This window comes from Lathyrus oleraceus, chromosome 6 (genome assembly GCF_024323335.1).
Source record: "Lathyrus oleraceus cultivar Zhongwan6 chromosome 6, CAAS_Psat_ZW6_1.0, whole genome shotgun sequence".
Classification (NCBI taxonomy): Eukaryota; Viridiplantae; Streptophyta; class Magnoliopsida; order Fabales; family Fabaceae; genus Lathyrus; species Lathyrus oleraceus.
The window spans coordinates 448009644-448025394 of record NC_066584.1 but is presented as its reverse complement, the minus strand read 5'-3'; the positions used below and the strand labels follow the sequence as shown (position 1 = coordinate 448025394).

At 39.5% G+C, this 15751-nt stretch overlaps 1 protein-coding gene across 1 annotated transcript; it reads left to right on the top strand.

Moving 5' to 3' along the window:
• The first annotated feature begins 8124 nt into the window (after positions 1–8124).
• On the top strand, positions 8125–8754 carry LOC127096187 (uncharacterized). The gene has a single exon (XM_051034794.1). The coding sequence runs from the start codon at positions 8125–8127 to the stop codon at positions 8752–8754; it is 630 nt and encodes a 209-aa protein (XP_050890751.1).
• The last annotated feature ends 6997 nt before the right edge of the window (positions 8755–15751 follow it).

Here is a 15751-nt window from a genome sequence, read left to right as displayed (position 1 = left end):
CAGGGCTTGTCATCGACTACCAGTTCAGCAGCAAACACATGCGCGGCCCTGTCAAGGCGCATCACATCGATCCTAGGAGCATGGTTCCAACGAATTACCTTGATCATGGAGGATAGAGTAGCAAGTGTGTCTGCCATCTGGTTCTTATCACGAGGTATATGATACAATTTTACCGTTGTGAAGAAAGTCAAAAGTCTTCTCGTGTAATCTCTGTAGGGGACCAGAGTGGGCTGGAGAGTATTCCAATCACCATTCACTTGATTGATCACCAGAGCTGAATCTCCGAAGATGTCCAGAGTCTTGATTCTCAGATCAATGGCTTGCTCAATGCCCAAGATACAGGCCTCGTACTCAGCTTCATTATTGGTGCACTCGAAAGTCAGACGAGCGGTGAAAGGCATGTGGGCACCTTTCGGAGTTGTAATGACAGCACCAATTCCACTTCCTCTAGCATTGACAGCCCCATCAAACAACAAAGTCCACTTTTCGTTTGGATCAGGTCCCTCCTCAACAACTAGCTCTTCACAGTCTTTCATCTCGAGGAACATGATGTCTTCATCTGGAAAATCAAACTTCATCGGCTCATAATCATCAATCGGCTGCTGAGCAAGATAGTCTGACAGGATACTCCCTTTGATGGCCTTCTGTGACGTGTACTGAATATCATACTCTATTAAAATCATTTGCCAACGAGCGACCCTTCCGGTGAGAGCTGGCTTCTCGAATATGTATTTCACTGGATCCATCTTAGAAATCAACAAGGTAGTATGGTTCAACATATACTGCCTCAGTCGGCGAGCAGCCCAGGCCAAAGCACAGTAAGTTTTCTCAAGCTGCGAATATTTGACTTCACAGTCGGTAAACTTTTTGCTAAGGTAGTATATGGCATGCTCTTTTCGACCAGACTCGTCATGCTGTCCCAATACACACCCCATCGAGTTCTCAGTCACTGATAGGTACATTATCAGAGGTCTCCCAGGAACTGGAGGTATAAGGATCGGAGGTTTCTGTAGATACTCTTTTATCTTCTCTAAAGCCCTTTGACAATCTTCATTCCACCTGATAGCCTGATCTTTCCTCAGCAATTTGAAAATTGGCTCACACGTGGTTGTTAGGTGAGAGATGAACCTTGCAATGTAGTTCAACCTCCCTAAGAAACTACGGACTTGCTTCTCTGTTCTTGGCTCAGGCATTTCCTGTATCGCTTTTACTTTGTCGGGATCCACCTCAATCCCTTTTCCGCTAACAATAAAACCCAGCAATTTTCCCGATCTCACCCCGAAAGTGCACTTGTTCGGATTAAGTCTCAGTTTGAATTTCCTCAAACGCTCAAATAGTTTCTGCAAATTCAACAAATGTTCTTCTTCTGTCTGAGATTTGGCAATCATATCATCCACATAAACCTCGATTTCATGATGAATCATATCATGGAACAGAGTTACCATAGCTCGTTGATATGTTGCTCCGACATTTTTCAGACCAAACGGCATCACCTTGTAGCAGAAGGTGCCCCATGGGGTTATGAAAGTTGTCTTTTCCATGTCCTCTGGTGCCATCTTGATTTGGTTATAGCCAGAAAAGCCATCCATGAAGGAGAATACCGAGAATTGAGCTGTATTATCCACCAAAACGTCGATGTGAGGTAATGGGAAATCATCTTTAGGGCTAGCTCTGTTCAGATCCCGGTAGTCGACACACATCCGTACCTTTCCATCCTTCTTAGGTACTGGGACGATGTTTGCAACCCATGGCGGATAATTGGTGACTGCTAGAAACCCTGCATCCAACTGCTTTTGTACTTCTTCCTTTATCTTGACAGCCATCTCTGGTCTTGTTCTTCTGAGTTTCTGCTTGACCGGAGCACAACCTTCTTTGAGAGGCAAGCGGTGTACCACGATGTCTGTGTCCAGCCCAGGCATGTCCTGATAAGACCAGGCGAAGATGTCAACGTATTCTTGCAGCAATTCAATCAGCCCTTTCTTCACATCATCTCTCAAAACAGCCCCTATCTTGATTTCTCTCTTGGCGTCCTTGGTGCCGAGATTAATCACTTCAACAGACTCTTGATGCGGTTGAATGACCCTTTCCTCTTGTTTTAATAACCTGGTAAGCTCTTCAGGGAGTTCACAATCTTCATCATCCTCTTCTTCAGCTTGAAAGATTGGATTTTCAAAGTCGAAGCGAGCCATAGCAGAACCGTTATCAATAGGATCCGGTGCATGAGTGATGGTATGTGCTTATGAGTGTGAAAGAAGTGAAAACTAAACGAAACATTGCCATTTTTTTATTTTGAAAAACTGCAAAAATAGAAAGACAGGGAACGAAATATTTGAATGCAAAAATACGTCCTTTATTTATGATAAAAAATGCAAGTGTCACATAGGTGGGCCCTACAATGAGTCATTACGCCCTGGGCGGAACGTAAGACTTGGATATGCATGAATAAACAAAGAAAATTACTCTTCAAGAAGAGTGACTTGGATAATCTCTTCAGAAGACCAATTGTTGATGACTTCACCCGGGATCCTCGGACGCACCCAGTTGTCAATGTCACAATCACTATCCCCATCTTCTTCGTTGACTGCAGAGACTTGACCATACTGAATGATGCCAGCACTGGAGAAAGTGATCGGCCCCTGAAGAGTCTGAGGCGTTGAAGTACACACATCCGAAACATCGGAATCAAGTTCAATTACATCATTATGGATTACAGAATCAGTAGGAACAACATCTGCGAATTCATTAATAGCATCTTCAAACCCTTCTTCCTCAACCCCTTCCGCAGACTCTTGGACAGACAGACCCTCAACCTGGAGGATACCTTTGTCGAGCAAGGCCTGAATACCCTGCTGTAGTTTCAAACAACCTCCACTCTGAGTGGCACAATCCAAACAACCCTTCCCACAACCGGGGAAAACGTCGGCCTTCAGCAAGCATCCTTTGACATCCGACAATGGAGTCTTCAACTTCAACACATCCTTAATGGACTTGGCTTTTCCCTCTATCATGTTAACGGTGGCACCACCATGTTGGGTCATGGGATTGTTGACGACATTCGGAGCTGGTGCAAGGTCGATGGCCTTTGAATCTATGAGGTCCTGAACTACGTGCTTAAAAGCTTTGCATTTCTCAATGTCATGGCCAGGTGCCCCGGAGTGGAAGCTACACCTAGCGTTGGCGTCGTAACCCACCGGAAGTCTACCAACAGGAGGAGCCAGAGTGCGCAATTGCACAAGTTGTAGTTGTTGAAGACTAGAAAGCAACTGGGCGTGCGACATTGGAAGGGTGTCGAAACGCCGGTCCATCATCCTTTGCCTCTGTTGATAAGCGGGTCTGTTACCCGGTTGTTGCTGCTGTTGATACTGAGCTGGTTGACGTTGTGATTGTTGTTGTTGTAGTGGTGCTGCAGCTGGAACGGTCACCCCTGCGGCAGTACCTGTTATGCAAGACATGCTAATGAATATGCAAATGCAATGACATGTTTATCAATTCCAAAGGTATTCTACCCCCTTGATTCCAGTCTCACATTTGATAAACAGTGTAAGAAAAGACTAAGCCGTTGATGAGAACCAAGAAAATTCCAACTAGAATCAAGTGGAAGATATGAACCCCACAGAAATGGATAAACATGTGTGAATGATTATGAATGCAAAATGATGTGATGCAAAATGATGTGAATGCAGTGCAGTGGCATGGGAATCATGATTGCTGTATCTGCTTGAACATCTGTCAGGTTGCACTGTCTGGAGAGAAATTAAGAGCACACCAAACAAAGGTCATGGGATGGATCATGTTATCCTTAATATCAACCACCCATTTTGGCGGATTATGGTTTACACCTTATCAACACCCAAGTTTCATTGATATTAAGGATACCTGATCGGACCAACCATGAATCAAGGGTTTGTCGCAAGTCACGAGCATGGAGTTTAGGTTAAGAACCACCCAAAAGGAGTGTACTAAGGTTTAAACCTGCCAAACATGTTCTACAAAAGGTTCCCATATTCATAATCCCATCTTTCGGATATTATCAGAGGAACGACTACTCGTATTCCAACAATATTCTCAAGAGAGACTCTTATGAGTGTAGTATCGCGTAACAATCGTATCAAATCTTACATTTGAACGACTTTCGCACTACGTCCTACGAATAGGCCAAGATGGGTTAGGTAAACTAAGGTCCTTGGCTTCTTAGGTCTATATTGGAACAAGTAATGTCTAACCACAACTTACTTATGTGACATTATTGATCTCAACATGACCTCCACCAAGTGAATGGGCTTGCAAGTCAACTCGCTAAGGAATACTCCACACAAGTTGACAGGACTATGCCATTCTCCTATCTTAAGTGCACTCGAGTTCGGGTATAGGACTCATCTCACAAAAATCACCAAGCAGCCATAGCCAACCAACAGATACAGCAATGATATGTACACAATGAAATAAGGTAAAGCAGGTAAATAAATAACTGTACAAAAGCATGAACACCCAATAAACAAACAAACTACAAAAGCTAGGAGGGACTCGCTTAGGGAAGATGGACCAGCAAGAGGTCAACTTCTTAGGGTCCCCAGCAGAGTCGCCAGCTGTCGCAACCTGAAAAATACAGTGCACGAAAAAAAACAACCGGCGAAAGAGAATGACAGAAGAGTCGCCACCGTGCGTTATTCATCCCAACGAAGGGAAAGGAAACGCTCGAAGTAAACCTGAAAAAAGGAAAGGACCAGACAGGGTCTCGCAACCAAATCTTGGGTTCGGGAGTCGGTTATGCGAAGGGAAGGTATTAGCACCCCTACGCATCCGTAGTACTCTACGGGATCCACTTTTGTAGTTTTCGTCCAAAGGGTGTGAGTTTATCTTGTGCTGTTTACCCCCCAAAAAAAAAGGGTTAAATGAAAATGACTCGCGCGGATGTCGCATCCACTGCATACGTATCTCATCTGAATATGAGAATCAGAGTCTTCGTAGCTCGGCTGACCTATGGGTTGAGGGATGTGTGCTCGCTAAGACATCGCGTCTTATGCCTACGTATCTCATCTGGAATGAGAATCAGAGCAAGCCGTAGTTCGGCTAACTACGGGGTTATGGATTGGGTTTTGGACGAGCGACGTCACTACGCAATCTACCGGATGCTCGACCTTTGGAGACTTACTCGCCTGTAATAGAAGGAGTAAACGTGTTGCTTTGGGTTTTAGAGTTTGGGATGCTCGAGGGAAAAAAGGCAGTCCTTGACGAAGGAACCGCGCTACATGTGGGGATATGAATACAAAACACAAAACATGTATCTCAAAGTAAAATGCCACCAAGGGGCCCAAACATTGCCTCCTATCGAGGTCTTTCAGCTAAGAAAGCGATAAAGTACGAGAAAAGGAAAAAATTACCACACGGATAAAGATCTGAAGTTACAGCAATTAAAGGAATGGGAAACCCAGGGATCCTTCCAAGCTAAACACCATTAAAGAAAGTGAGTCAGTACAGGTAATCGGAATGAAACCTCCAGGGGGTATCCCACAAATAAAGTGGGAAACCACGCAAGTTATCCCTGCAAAAGTTAGGTGCCTTCACAAAAACTCAACAAAAGGGTTAGTGAAGCAAAATAGGGTAACCAAGAGTTGCCCTCAAATCAAAATGTAATCACATAAATCATGCCCTTTCAATTCACTAAAAGCTCATAAAAAGCAACCAAAGGTAGGAGGCCTAAACCTCTTGTCAAACACATGCATCAAAAGGGTATCAAATTCACCCATAATACCTCATATATTTAGAGCATTCAAATTAAAGGCATAAAGATGATGGATATAGGGCAAACCTGATTGGAGAAGAAAAATCAAATGGCAGGGTTTGCTTAAGCTGAAAGTCTGTGAGTCAGAATGAACCTTTCAGAGTTGCCTGGAGGTTGCTGCAGAGTAGCTTGTAGGTTTCCCTTCAGGTTTTGTCCAGTGTTTTGTTCCAAGGAAACCTCAGACTATTTTGCTTCTCTCCCTTTTTCTCAAGTGAATCTCCCAGTGTAACTCCAAGTGTGTTTTCCTCTACTGAAACTTCAGTATTTATAGACTGATTTTCGTGGGTAATGGGCTCAAATGAGGGAGACCCAAGTCCAAACTAATTTGTTATATTTTATTTATTTATTTTAATTAATTAATTAATTAATTAATTAATTAATTAATTAATTAATTAATTAATTAATTAATTAATTAATTAATTATTTTTTATTTTTTTTATTTATTTATTTTTTTATTTTTTCGTTTTCGTTTTTTTTTTTTTTTTTTTTTAGGAAAAATGAAGGGTAAATTTTGGGGTATTACAAGTCTTTACGTTTCAATTTCAGTCACTTTATTTTCAAATCATTATCTTTCAAACACTACATTCGATTTAAGTTCAAATCATTATCTTTTAAACACCTCATTTCAATTTCGATATCAACATGTTCAAAAGTTATAATTCACACAAATATGTTTCATGATATTTTTGAGTTTGATCCTTTAAGTATTAATAGAAACTTGTTTTGTTTACCAAATTCACCAATAAATAAATTGGCACACCCAGTGGGACCATTTTTTTGTTAATTTCTAGTTTTCATTTTGAAAGTATCATCTTTAAGTCCTTCATTTCATTAATTCTCATTATGTGAGTGTGCATGAGATTGAGGAGTGGTAGGATAGCTAAGAGATAAGTTGGGAAACCTACGAGGAAATGTGTCAAAAGGAATGGCTATGACCAGAAATAACAATGGAGAATAACCCTCTAACAGTACTAGGGCAGGCACGTTCACAGCGAGGTCGACTGAGCCAATCCCTTCGTTTGCTATTACAACGACCATACCATCAATGACGGTTACGCCACTAACAGTGAAAGAAGGGATTTTTTTCCCTTTAGTCACCTAGAGTCACCCAGAGTCACTCAGTGACTCCTAGACCAATTATGGCGACATAATATAGGCCTTTCGCCACAGGTTTTACAATGCCTATGTTGGTGTGTGAACAACCTTATGGAATGCCAACATCAGTGATGGAAAGCTTACATATAAATCCTTCAATGTTTGTTGATAATGCTACAAATATGTATTCGCCAATATTGGCGTCTGGGTCGGTCATAGGTAATCACAGTCGAACTATACTACCCCAGATGGAAATGGGATTTGGTTACCAGGAAATGCTAAAATTTACGTCGAATTATGTAATGGAAATACGACAATAGATGGATGAGAGTAACCATGATATGATCAATACTCTAACCCAACAAATAGATACTATATTTAACCCATTGATTCAAAACATGAATCAGAGTTACCAACAGTTGGCAACTAAAATGAATCAAATTTCTTATTTTTTGGCGCTCCATCAATGGAAGACCGACCCGTTGTAGAACCCCAAGTCGTTAGGTAAGTTCGAAATCAAGGGGTAACCTTGGAGGAAAACATAGTAAATCAGGGGCAGAAATATGTGCCCCAGGTAGTTGAACAAGAGATACTTAGGGAAGTTAAATGTCAACCTTTCATAATGGTTAATCTAAACCAAGACACTAATCTAGTCGTTCACCAAGTTCGACAGGGAAATTTGTTAGGAGAAATTAACCTTGCAACCTTTGTCGAACAAATAATGGCTCAAAATGGTGTGAATATAGGCCTACATAGGCTAAATTATACATCTCCTCTATCATAATATGTGTTACAAACTGAACTGCCAAGGGGATAGAAAGTCCCGAAGTTCACCAAATTTGCTAGTGATACAAATGAGTCTACTGTCAAGCATATTACCCGATATATGACTGAGGCGGGAGATATTATGAATAATGAGAACTTAAGGATGAGATATTTTCCTAGTTCTCTCACAATAAATGCCTTTACCTAGTTTACAACCATCACTTCCTATTCCATCAATGATTGGACTCTATTGGAAAGGCTTTTCCATGAGCAATTTTACATGGGGAAATCCAAGATTAGTTTGAAAGAATTATCGAGTGTGAAGCAAAAGTTCGTTGAATCAATCGACTATTACTTAAATCGATTATGATTATTAAAGACACGATGTTTTAGCAAGTTCCTGAGCACGAGTTAGTTGAAATGGTCGTTGGGGATTAGATTACTCAATTAGGAAGAAATTAGATACACGGTATCTGAGAGATATGGCTCATTTGGTCGACAGAGTTCGACAGGTTGAGAGCCTGGAGGCTGAGGAAGTCAGAGTGAACAAGGGTAAGAAGGAGCGTGTGGACTTTGTTAACATTAAACAAAATGACTTGACATCAGATGTCGAATACAACCATGTGGAAGAAATTGAGGTTGATGTGGCTGAGATAAAGCTAGATCCTTCATATGTGTGTAAGTTGCTTACGTCTATAAATGGGAAGAATAATAAATTCCCTAAGAAAACCTATACCTTTGACATGGCCATATGTGATGAGGTTTTTGACTTATTGGTCGCAGATGGTCAAGTGCTAGTTCCACAAGGCGGGAAAGTACCACCATTAGAACAAAGAAAGAAACGAGGGTTTTGTAAATATAATAATTTTCTAGGGCATAAGACCTCACAATGCTTTATTTTCAAGGATCTTGTTCAAACTACGTTAAACGAAGGAGGATTGAAATTTTCTAAAGGCAGAGCTCCAATGAAGATCGACTCCGACCCGCTACAAGTTAGGGATGCTAGTTATGTGGAGCCTATAACAATCAACATGGTCGAAATTACTGAGGATTTCGACATGGGTGGATTTCAAAGTGAGAGATTCAAAAGTGATGTTGTATCCTCGATGTAGTGTAGTGTTTGATAAAAAGGATGCAAAGAAGGTCGAAAGTTCCTAGCAGGCTAAGAAGAAGGATAACTGGAGGAAAAATATGCCTCAATTTCATTTCGATCAGACGGGGTCCCTCAAAAGAAGGAATCATTCCCTGCCCAACAAAAGGGTAAGCCTAGTACTTACGTGCCAACATCCAATGCTCCCCAAGGGAGATGGACGAAACCTTTTAGAAAAGGACAACAGTTTAGGAATCAGAAGTTGACGAATTTTGAAATAGATAGAGATTCATCGATGACTTATCGAGATAATCTTCAGATGTCGAAGAGGCGTTCATATGGTCCCAGTAATTATAAAGGGAAAAACCCAATTTCAAGAACTCAATGGAGGAAATTTCAGAGAAAGAAAAAAGATGAGAAGGAAGCTACAAAATCAAGTAATGATCAGGCATACCAAAGGCAAGTGAAAGTCCTAGTGAAGAAACTAGTGGAAGACAATTGTTATCTCCTAAAACAAGCCAGACAAAGGGAAAAACGAGAGAGAAGTACCATTGAAAGAGGACGAGTTAGTGACTAACAATTTTGACTCTGGTTCAGAAGATGATTTTGATGTGTTATGCAATGTGGTATTTGTACTCCATAGGGAGTACGATTGTGTAACAAAAATTAATGAACCTGAAGATTGTGAGGAAGAAATTATGGATAAGCATAAACTGATGTGCTATTTCATGATGGATAACGGGTGTATCGAAGAACATGACACATTTTTAGAAAGGCCTCATGAGGGGACAAAAAGTCATTTGAAACCCCTGTTTATAAGAGCAAAAGTAGAGAATATTATAGTTAGCAAAATTCTGGTAGATGGAGGAGGAGATGTTAACTTAATGCCCCATTTCTTGTTGGGAAAAATAGGAAAGTTTGACACAGAGTTGAGGCCGCATAGCACGATGCTCTCAAATTATGAGGGGAAGATATGATAAACTATGGGGGGTTATCTAGATTGATGTAACAGTGGGATCTATAACTCGACCCACAATGTTTATGGTTATACCTTCAAAGGCTAGCTACAATTTACTCTTGGGTCGAGAATGGATCCATGGGGTTGGAGCAGTGCCTTCTTCACTTCATCAAAGAATAGCAATCTGGAGAAATGATGGGACAGTGGAGAATGTTAAAGAAGGCCAAGGATACTACATGGAAGAGGTGAACCATGTAGATAAAAGAAATTTTGATAAGAATCTAGCCAACATGGCGCCTTACACACCAGCGGGGTTTGCTTATATGCCTCTAGAAGAGGAATTTTACTCTCTGAGACTCCATCCAACCCATGTCTTCATGTGGGACATATAAATAATGGATGAGAGGACTTATGACACAATTCGACCAACTAGCTAGGGCTATGAATTTGATGACAATGTTTGAGTTCGATGCAATAAAGCGAATATTGGCTTATGTAGCTGAGAACAGATTATAAGCAGCCCTGGAGGCCAAAATACCACACATGGTTATTGAAGCCAATGATTTATAAGTGTTTGATGTGATTCAAAGGATAAGAGTTGGACCGACACCATTGGAGGATCCGCAAGCAGTAAGCCCATAAAGTGATGGTCGAAAAGAACAGAGGCTCGACTAAATCTATAATGATTAGCCTTTGGGCTTGTAGAAGGATCATATCGCATCTTTTACAAAGAATCAACCTCAGGATCCACTTGAAGAAATTGATTTGGGCTATGGAACTACTAAAAGGTCGACTTACATCAGTACCAACATCGATCCAAAACTAAGGTTAGAGGTAATCAATCTACTTCATGAATTTAAAGATTCCTTTGCTTAGGATTATAACGAGATGCCAGTTTTGAGGAGAGAATCGGTGGAGTTAAAATTGCCAACAAAGCCAGGGAAAAAGTCGGTCAAGCATATGCCTAGGCGGTTTGCGCCTGAGGTCATGTTCAAGATAAAGGAAGAGATCGAAAGACTCCTAAAAATCAAGTCCATAAGAACGGGAAGGTATGTTAAATGGATTACAAATATTTTTCCAGTAATTAAGAAAAATGAAACGTTAAGGGTGTTCACGAATTTCAGAGATATGAACGTTGCAACCCTAAAGGACGAATACCCAATGCATGGCTCCAAGATGTTGGTTGACTCAGCAGCAGGTTTTAAATATCTTAGTATTCTTTATGGTTATTCTGGTTAAAAACAAATTTTCATTCCAGATGAAGATGTGCCAAAGATGGAATTTTGATGCCTATGAGCTTTAGGCACCTACGAGTGGGTACTGGTGCCAATTGGATTGAAGAACACTGGGCCAACTTACTAGAGGGTGATGAATTATATATTTCATGATTATATCGAGACATTTATGCAAGTATATATTTATGATATAGTCATTAAGTCTACGTCAGGAAATGGTCATCTTGTCCACCTGCGACACTCATTCGAAAGGATCAGAAAGTACAGACTAAAAATGTACTCTCTTAAATATTCTTTTTGGGTACATGCTGGGGACTTTCTTGGTTTCATTGTCCATAAGAAGGGCATTGAGATTAACCAAAACAAAACAAAAGCACTCAGGGAAACTCAACCTCCTTCCACCAAGAAAGAGCTTCAATTAATTTTCTAAGGAGGTTCATTTTAAACCTAAGTGACAAGATTCGAGCATTCTCTCTGTTACTCTACCTGAAGAAGGAAGAGTTCATTTGGAAGCTAGAGCATTAAAGGGTTTTCGACGAAATAAATGAGTACTTGATGAAGCCTCCAATTTTGTCCCATCTGGTTAGAAATATGTGCGTGAGGTTGTATATTTATGCCTCAGACTTGACTATAGGAAGTATGTTAGCACAAGAGGATGATAGTGCCGTCGAAAGTGCCATATATTACCTCAACTGGGTCTTGAACAATGTAGAAACTAGGTATAGTCTTGTAGACAAGATGTGCCTTTTTTTGTATTTTTCATGCATGAAATTGAAGCACTACATAAAACTAATCGATGTGTATGTGTCTTCTGATTTCGACTATGTAAAATTGGTTAATTTGAATTCCCAAAAAGAATTTTAGTTCTTGCATCAAACTCATTTCAAATTTTGCCTGCATTAGCTCATAGAATTCTTGACAAACAGAGGGGTTAGCTGAACCAAAAATTATATCATCAACATATATCTGACATATCATGAGATCATTTGTTTTTACAGAAAAGTGTAGAATAAACCTTTCCTCTAATAAAGTCATGTTCCAGAAGAAAGGTGCTTAGTCTTTCATACCAAGCTCTAGGAGCTTGCTTTAGACCATACAGAGATTTTTTCAGTTTAAAAACATGTTCTGGACATTTAGGGTTTTCAAAGCCTAGAGGTTGGTGAACATACAATTCTTCTGAGATATAACCATTTAGAAATGTGCTCTTGACATCCATCTGATATAATTTGATAGAATGATTTACAGCGAATGATACAAGTAAGGGAATAGATTCTAACCTGGCAACTCGAGCAAAGGTATTGTTATAGTCAATTCCTTCTTGTTGACTATAACCTTGTGCTACCAGTCGTGCTTTGTTTCTGACTACTTCTCCCTTTTCATTTAGTTTGTTTCTAAATACCCATCTTGTTCCAATAACATGGGTTCCTTTTGGCTTTAGAACCAGATCCCAGACGTCATTCTTAGTGAATTGATAAAGTTCTTCTTTCATTTCCAGAATCCAGTCATTGTCTTGAAGTGCCTCATTACAGGAAGTGGGCTCAACCAGAGACACTAATCCTAGAGGAGTTTCTTCAGATACTTTGAATGTAGACCTTGTTCTGACAAGTTCATCCTTGTTTCCCAGAATCAAATCTTCAGAGATGTTTGGACGATTTCTTGATCTTTTCAGAATAGTTGAGATTTCAGTGGTTTCTGGATTCTGCTTTTCAGCTTCCTCAGATTCTTTAGTCTTTTCGTCAGAACCTACAAGAGTAATCTTCAGATCTGCAAGTTTTTCAACTAGCTTTGACTTTTCAGATCAAGCTTATCATCAAATCTGAAATGTATTGATTCTTCCGTAATTTTGGTTTCTGTGTTGTATACTCTATAGCCCTTAGAGCGCTCAGAGTATCCTAACATAATACCTTTTTGTGCTTTTGAATCAAACTAATTCAGATGTTCTTTAGTATTAAGAATAAAATAGGAGCATCCAAAAGGATGGAAGTAAGAAATGTTGGGTTTTCTTCCCTTACACAATTCATAAGGAGTCTTCTCCAGAATAGGTTTTACAGAGATTCTATTCTGAATATAGCACGATGTATTTACTGCTTCAGTCCAAAAGTGCTTAGCCACATTTGTTTCGTTAATCATGGTTCTGGCCATTTCTTGGAGTGTCATATTATTCCTTTCTACAACCCCATTTTGTTGTGGAGTTCTAGGATAGGAGAAATCATGGGATATTCCATTTGTATCAAAAAGTTCCTCAAAGAACTTATTTTCGAATTCGCCACCAGGATCACTTCTAACTCTGATGATTTTAGAGTCAAATTCGTTTTTCACTTTAGAACAGAAGCTTGTGAATACAGAGTGTGACTCATTCTTGTGCTTTAGAAATTTTACCCATGTCCAGCGACTAAAATCATCAACAATGTCCAGTCCATACTTCTTTCCATTGACTGAAGTTGTCTTAACATGTCCAAATAGGCAATGTGAAGAAGTTCCAGAGGCTTAGAGGTAAAAACAACATTTATCTTTTTAAAAGAAGTTTTTGAAATTTTTCCTTTCTGACATGCCTCACACAGAGCATCTGAAGAGAACTTCAATTTAAGTAGACCTCTGACTAACTCGAGTTTATTTAGCTGAGAAATCCTTCTCATGCTAATGTGGCCCAAGCATCTATGCCATATCCATTGCTCTTCATTTACAGACATTAAACATTTTACATTTTGATCTTTTAGATTTGAAAGATTAATTTTGTAAATGTTGTTTTTCCTCTTGCCAATGAATAGAATTGTTCCATTGTTCTAATTAATTGCTTTACATGTTTTTTTTATTGAAGATTATATCATAATCGTTATCACTTAATTGACTTATTAATAACAGGTTATGCATTAATCATTCTACATAGAGAACATCAGATATAGAGGGAAGAGATCCATTACCAATAATTTCGGAGCCTCTGATTCTTCCTTTTTTATTTCCTCCGAAACCTACGAAGCCATCATCTTTAAGTTCCAGGCTTTGGAACATATGCTTTCTTCCCATCATGTGTCGCGAGCATCCAGAGTCCAGGTACCATGATTGGTGTCTTAGCTCTGCTGCATAGGATATCTGCAACATAAACTATCTTATCCTTTGGTACCCAGAGTCTTTTGGGTCCTTTGTGATTAGTTCTCCCAGAGTTTCTTGAAACTTTGGATTTTCTAGCATTAGTAAAATTTTATGTTTGTGCATGTGTGTAGCGATAAGAAAATGGGGATTTAGGTTTATCATCTGCAAAATATATGTGTTTGTCTTCGTTAGAATCATATCCTATTCCTCTTTTCTTATTCTGACTGACGCAATAAATCATAGAGGGCATTCTGCTTTTTCAGAAACTTTTGAAAAGCCTTTTCATATTCATATATAACTGTGTTAGAAGTCTGTGGGGCTTGAGATAAAGCTTTTTCAAGTTTTATACATTGTTTATTTGTAGATTCTTTTTCTCTTTCCAAAATCAGAATGTCATTTTTTAATTCTGAAACTTTTATCTCAAGCTTATCACATTCTTCACTAGTTCCTTCAAGAACCCTTTTTAAAGCTTTAAATTTTTGTTGAAGTTTCTGATATGAGTTTAGAGATTTAGATAGGCAAGATTCAAGGTCAGAGCGAGACAGATCAGAAAATACCTCTTTAGGATCAGATTCTCTCTCTGATGAGCTTCCAGATGTGGTAGCCATGAACGCCACATTTTCCTATTCTTCTTTAGAGTCTGATTCTGAGGAATCAGATTCAGAGTCATGTCAGGTGGCCATGAGTCCCTTCTTAGTTTTGAAGGATTTTTTCTTGAATCCATCTCTTCTGGAGCTTTCTTTCTTAACCTTTGGGCATTCGTTTCTATAGTGACATGGTTCTTTACATTCATCGCATGTCACCTCTTTGTTTGTTTGCCTCTAGAAGTTGATTCTGAGCGATCTCCCTTGGGTCCTGGTCTTTTGAAGTTGTTATTCCTCTTTTTCCAGAGTTATTTTACTCTTCTGGTTAGAAGGGGTAACTCTTCCTCATCATCAGAATCGTCCTTTTCAAAGTCCTCATTATCTTCTTCTTTATCTTGGAGGGCTTTGTTCCTTTCTGGTTTGCGTCTCTCAGATTTGGACTTTAAAGCTACAAATTTTCTTTTCTTTTGGGGCTCATCTTCCTCAAGTTCTATCTCGTGACTCCTGAGGGAGCTGACGAGTTCTTCTAGGCTTATGTTGTTCAGATCCTTTGATAATTTCAATGCAGTGACCAAAGGTCTCCACTTCTTTGGCAAGCTTTTGACAATATTTTTGACATGATCTGCAGTTGTGTAGCCTTTGTCCAGAACCTTGAGTCCTGCAATTAAAGTTTGAAATCTAGAAAACATTACCTATATAGCTTTATCATCCTCCATCTTGAAGGCTTCATACTTTTGAATTAGAGCCAAAGCCTTTGTCTCTTTAACTTGTGAGTTGCCTTCGCGGGTCATCCTTAGGGAGTGAAGTATTTCTTTAGCAGTTTCCCTGTTGGTGATCTTTTCATATTCATTGTAGGAAATGGCATTCAACAATATCGTTATGGCTTTCTGATGATTTTTGATGTCACGCTTCTGGTCATCATTCATCTTTTTATTGGCAATAGCAATATCGGCATCAGATACAGGAGGTACATAGCTAATAGTAACTATGTCCCATAGGTCAGCATCATAACCCAGAAAGAAATTTTCGATTTTGTCTTTCCAATAATCAAACCTTTCTCCATCAAAGACTGGAGGTTTGGCATTGTAACTATCTCTTTCATTAGTGTTGGCCATAATGTTTTTCTCACGCTAGATCTCTCTACACTGTTAA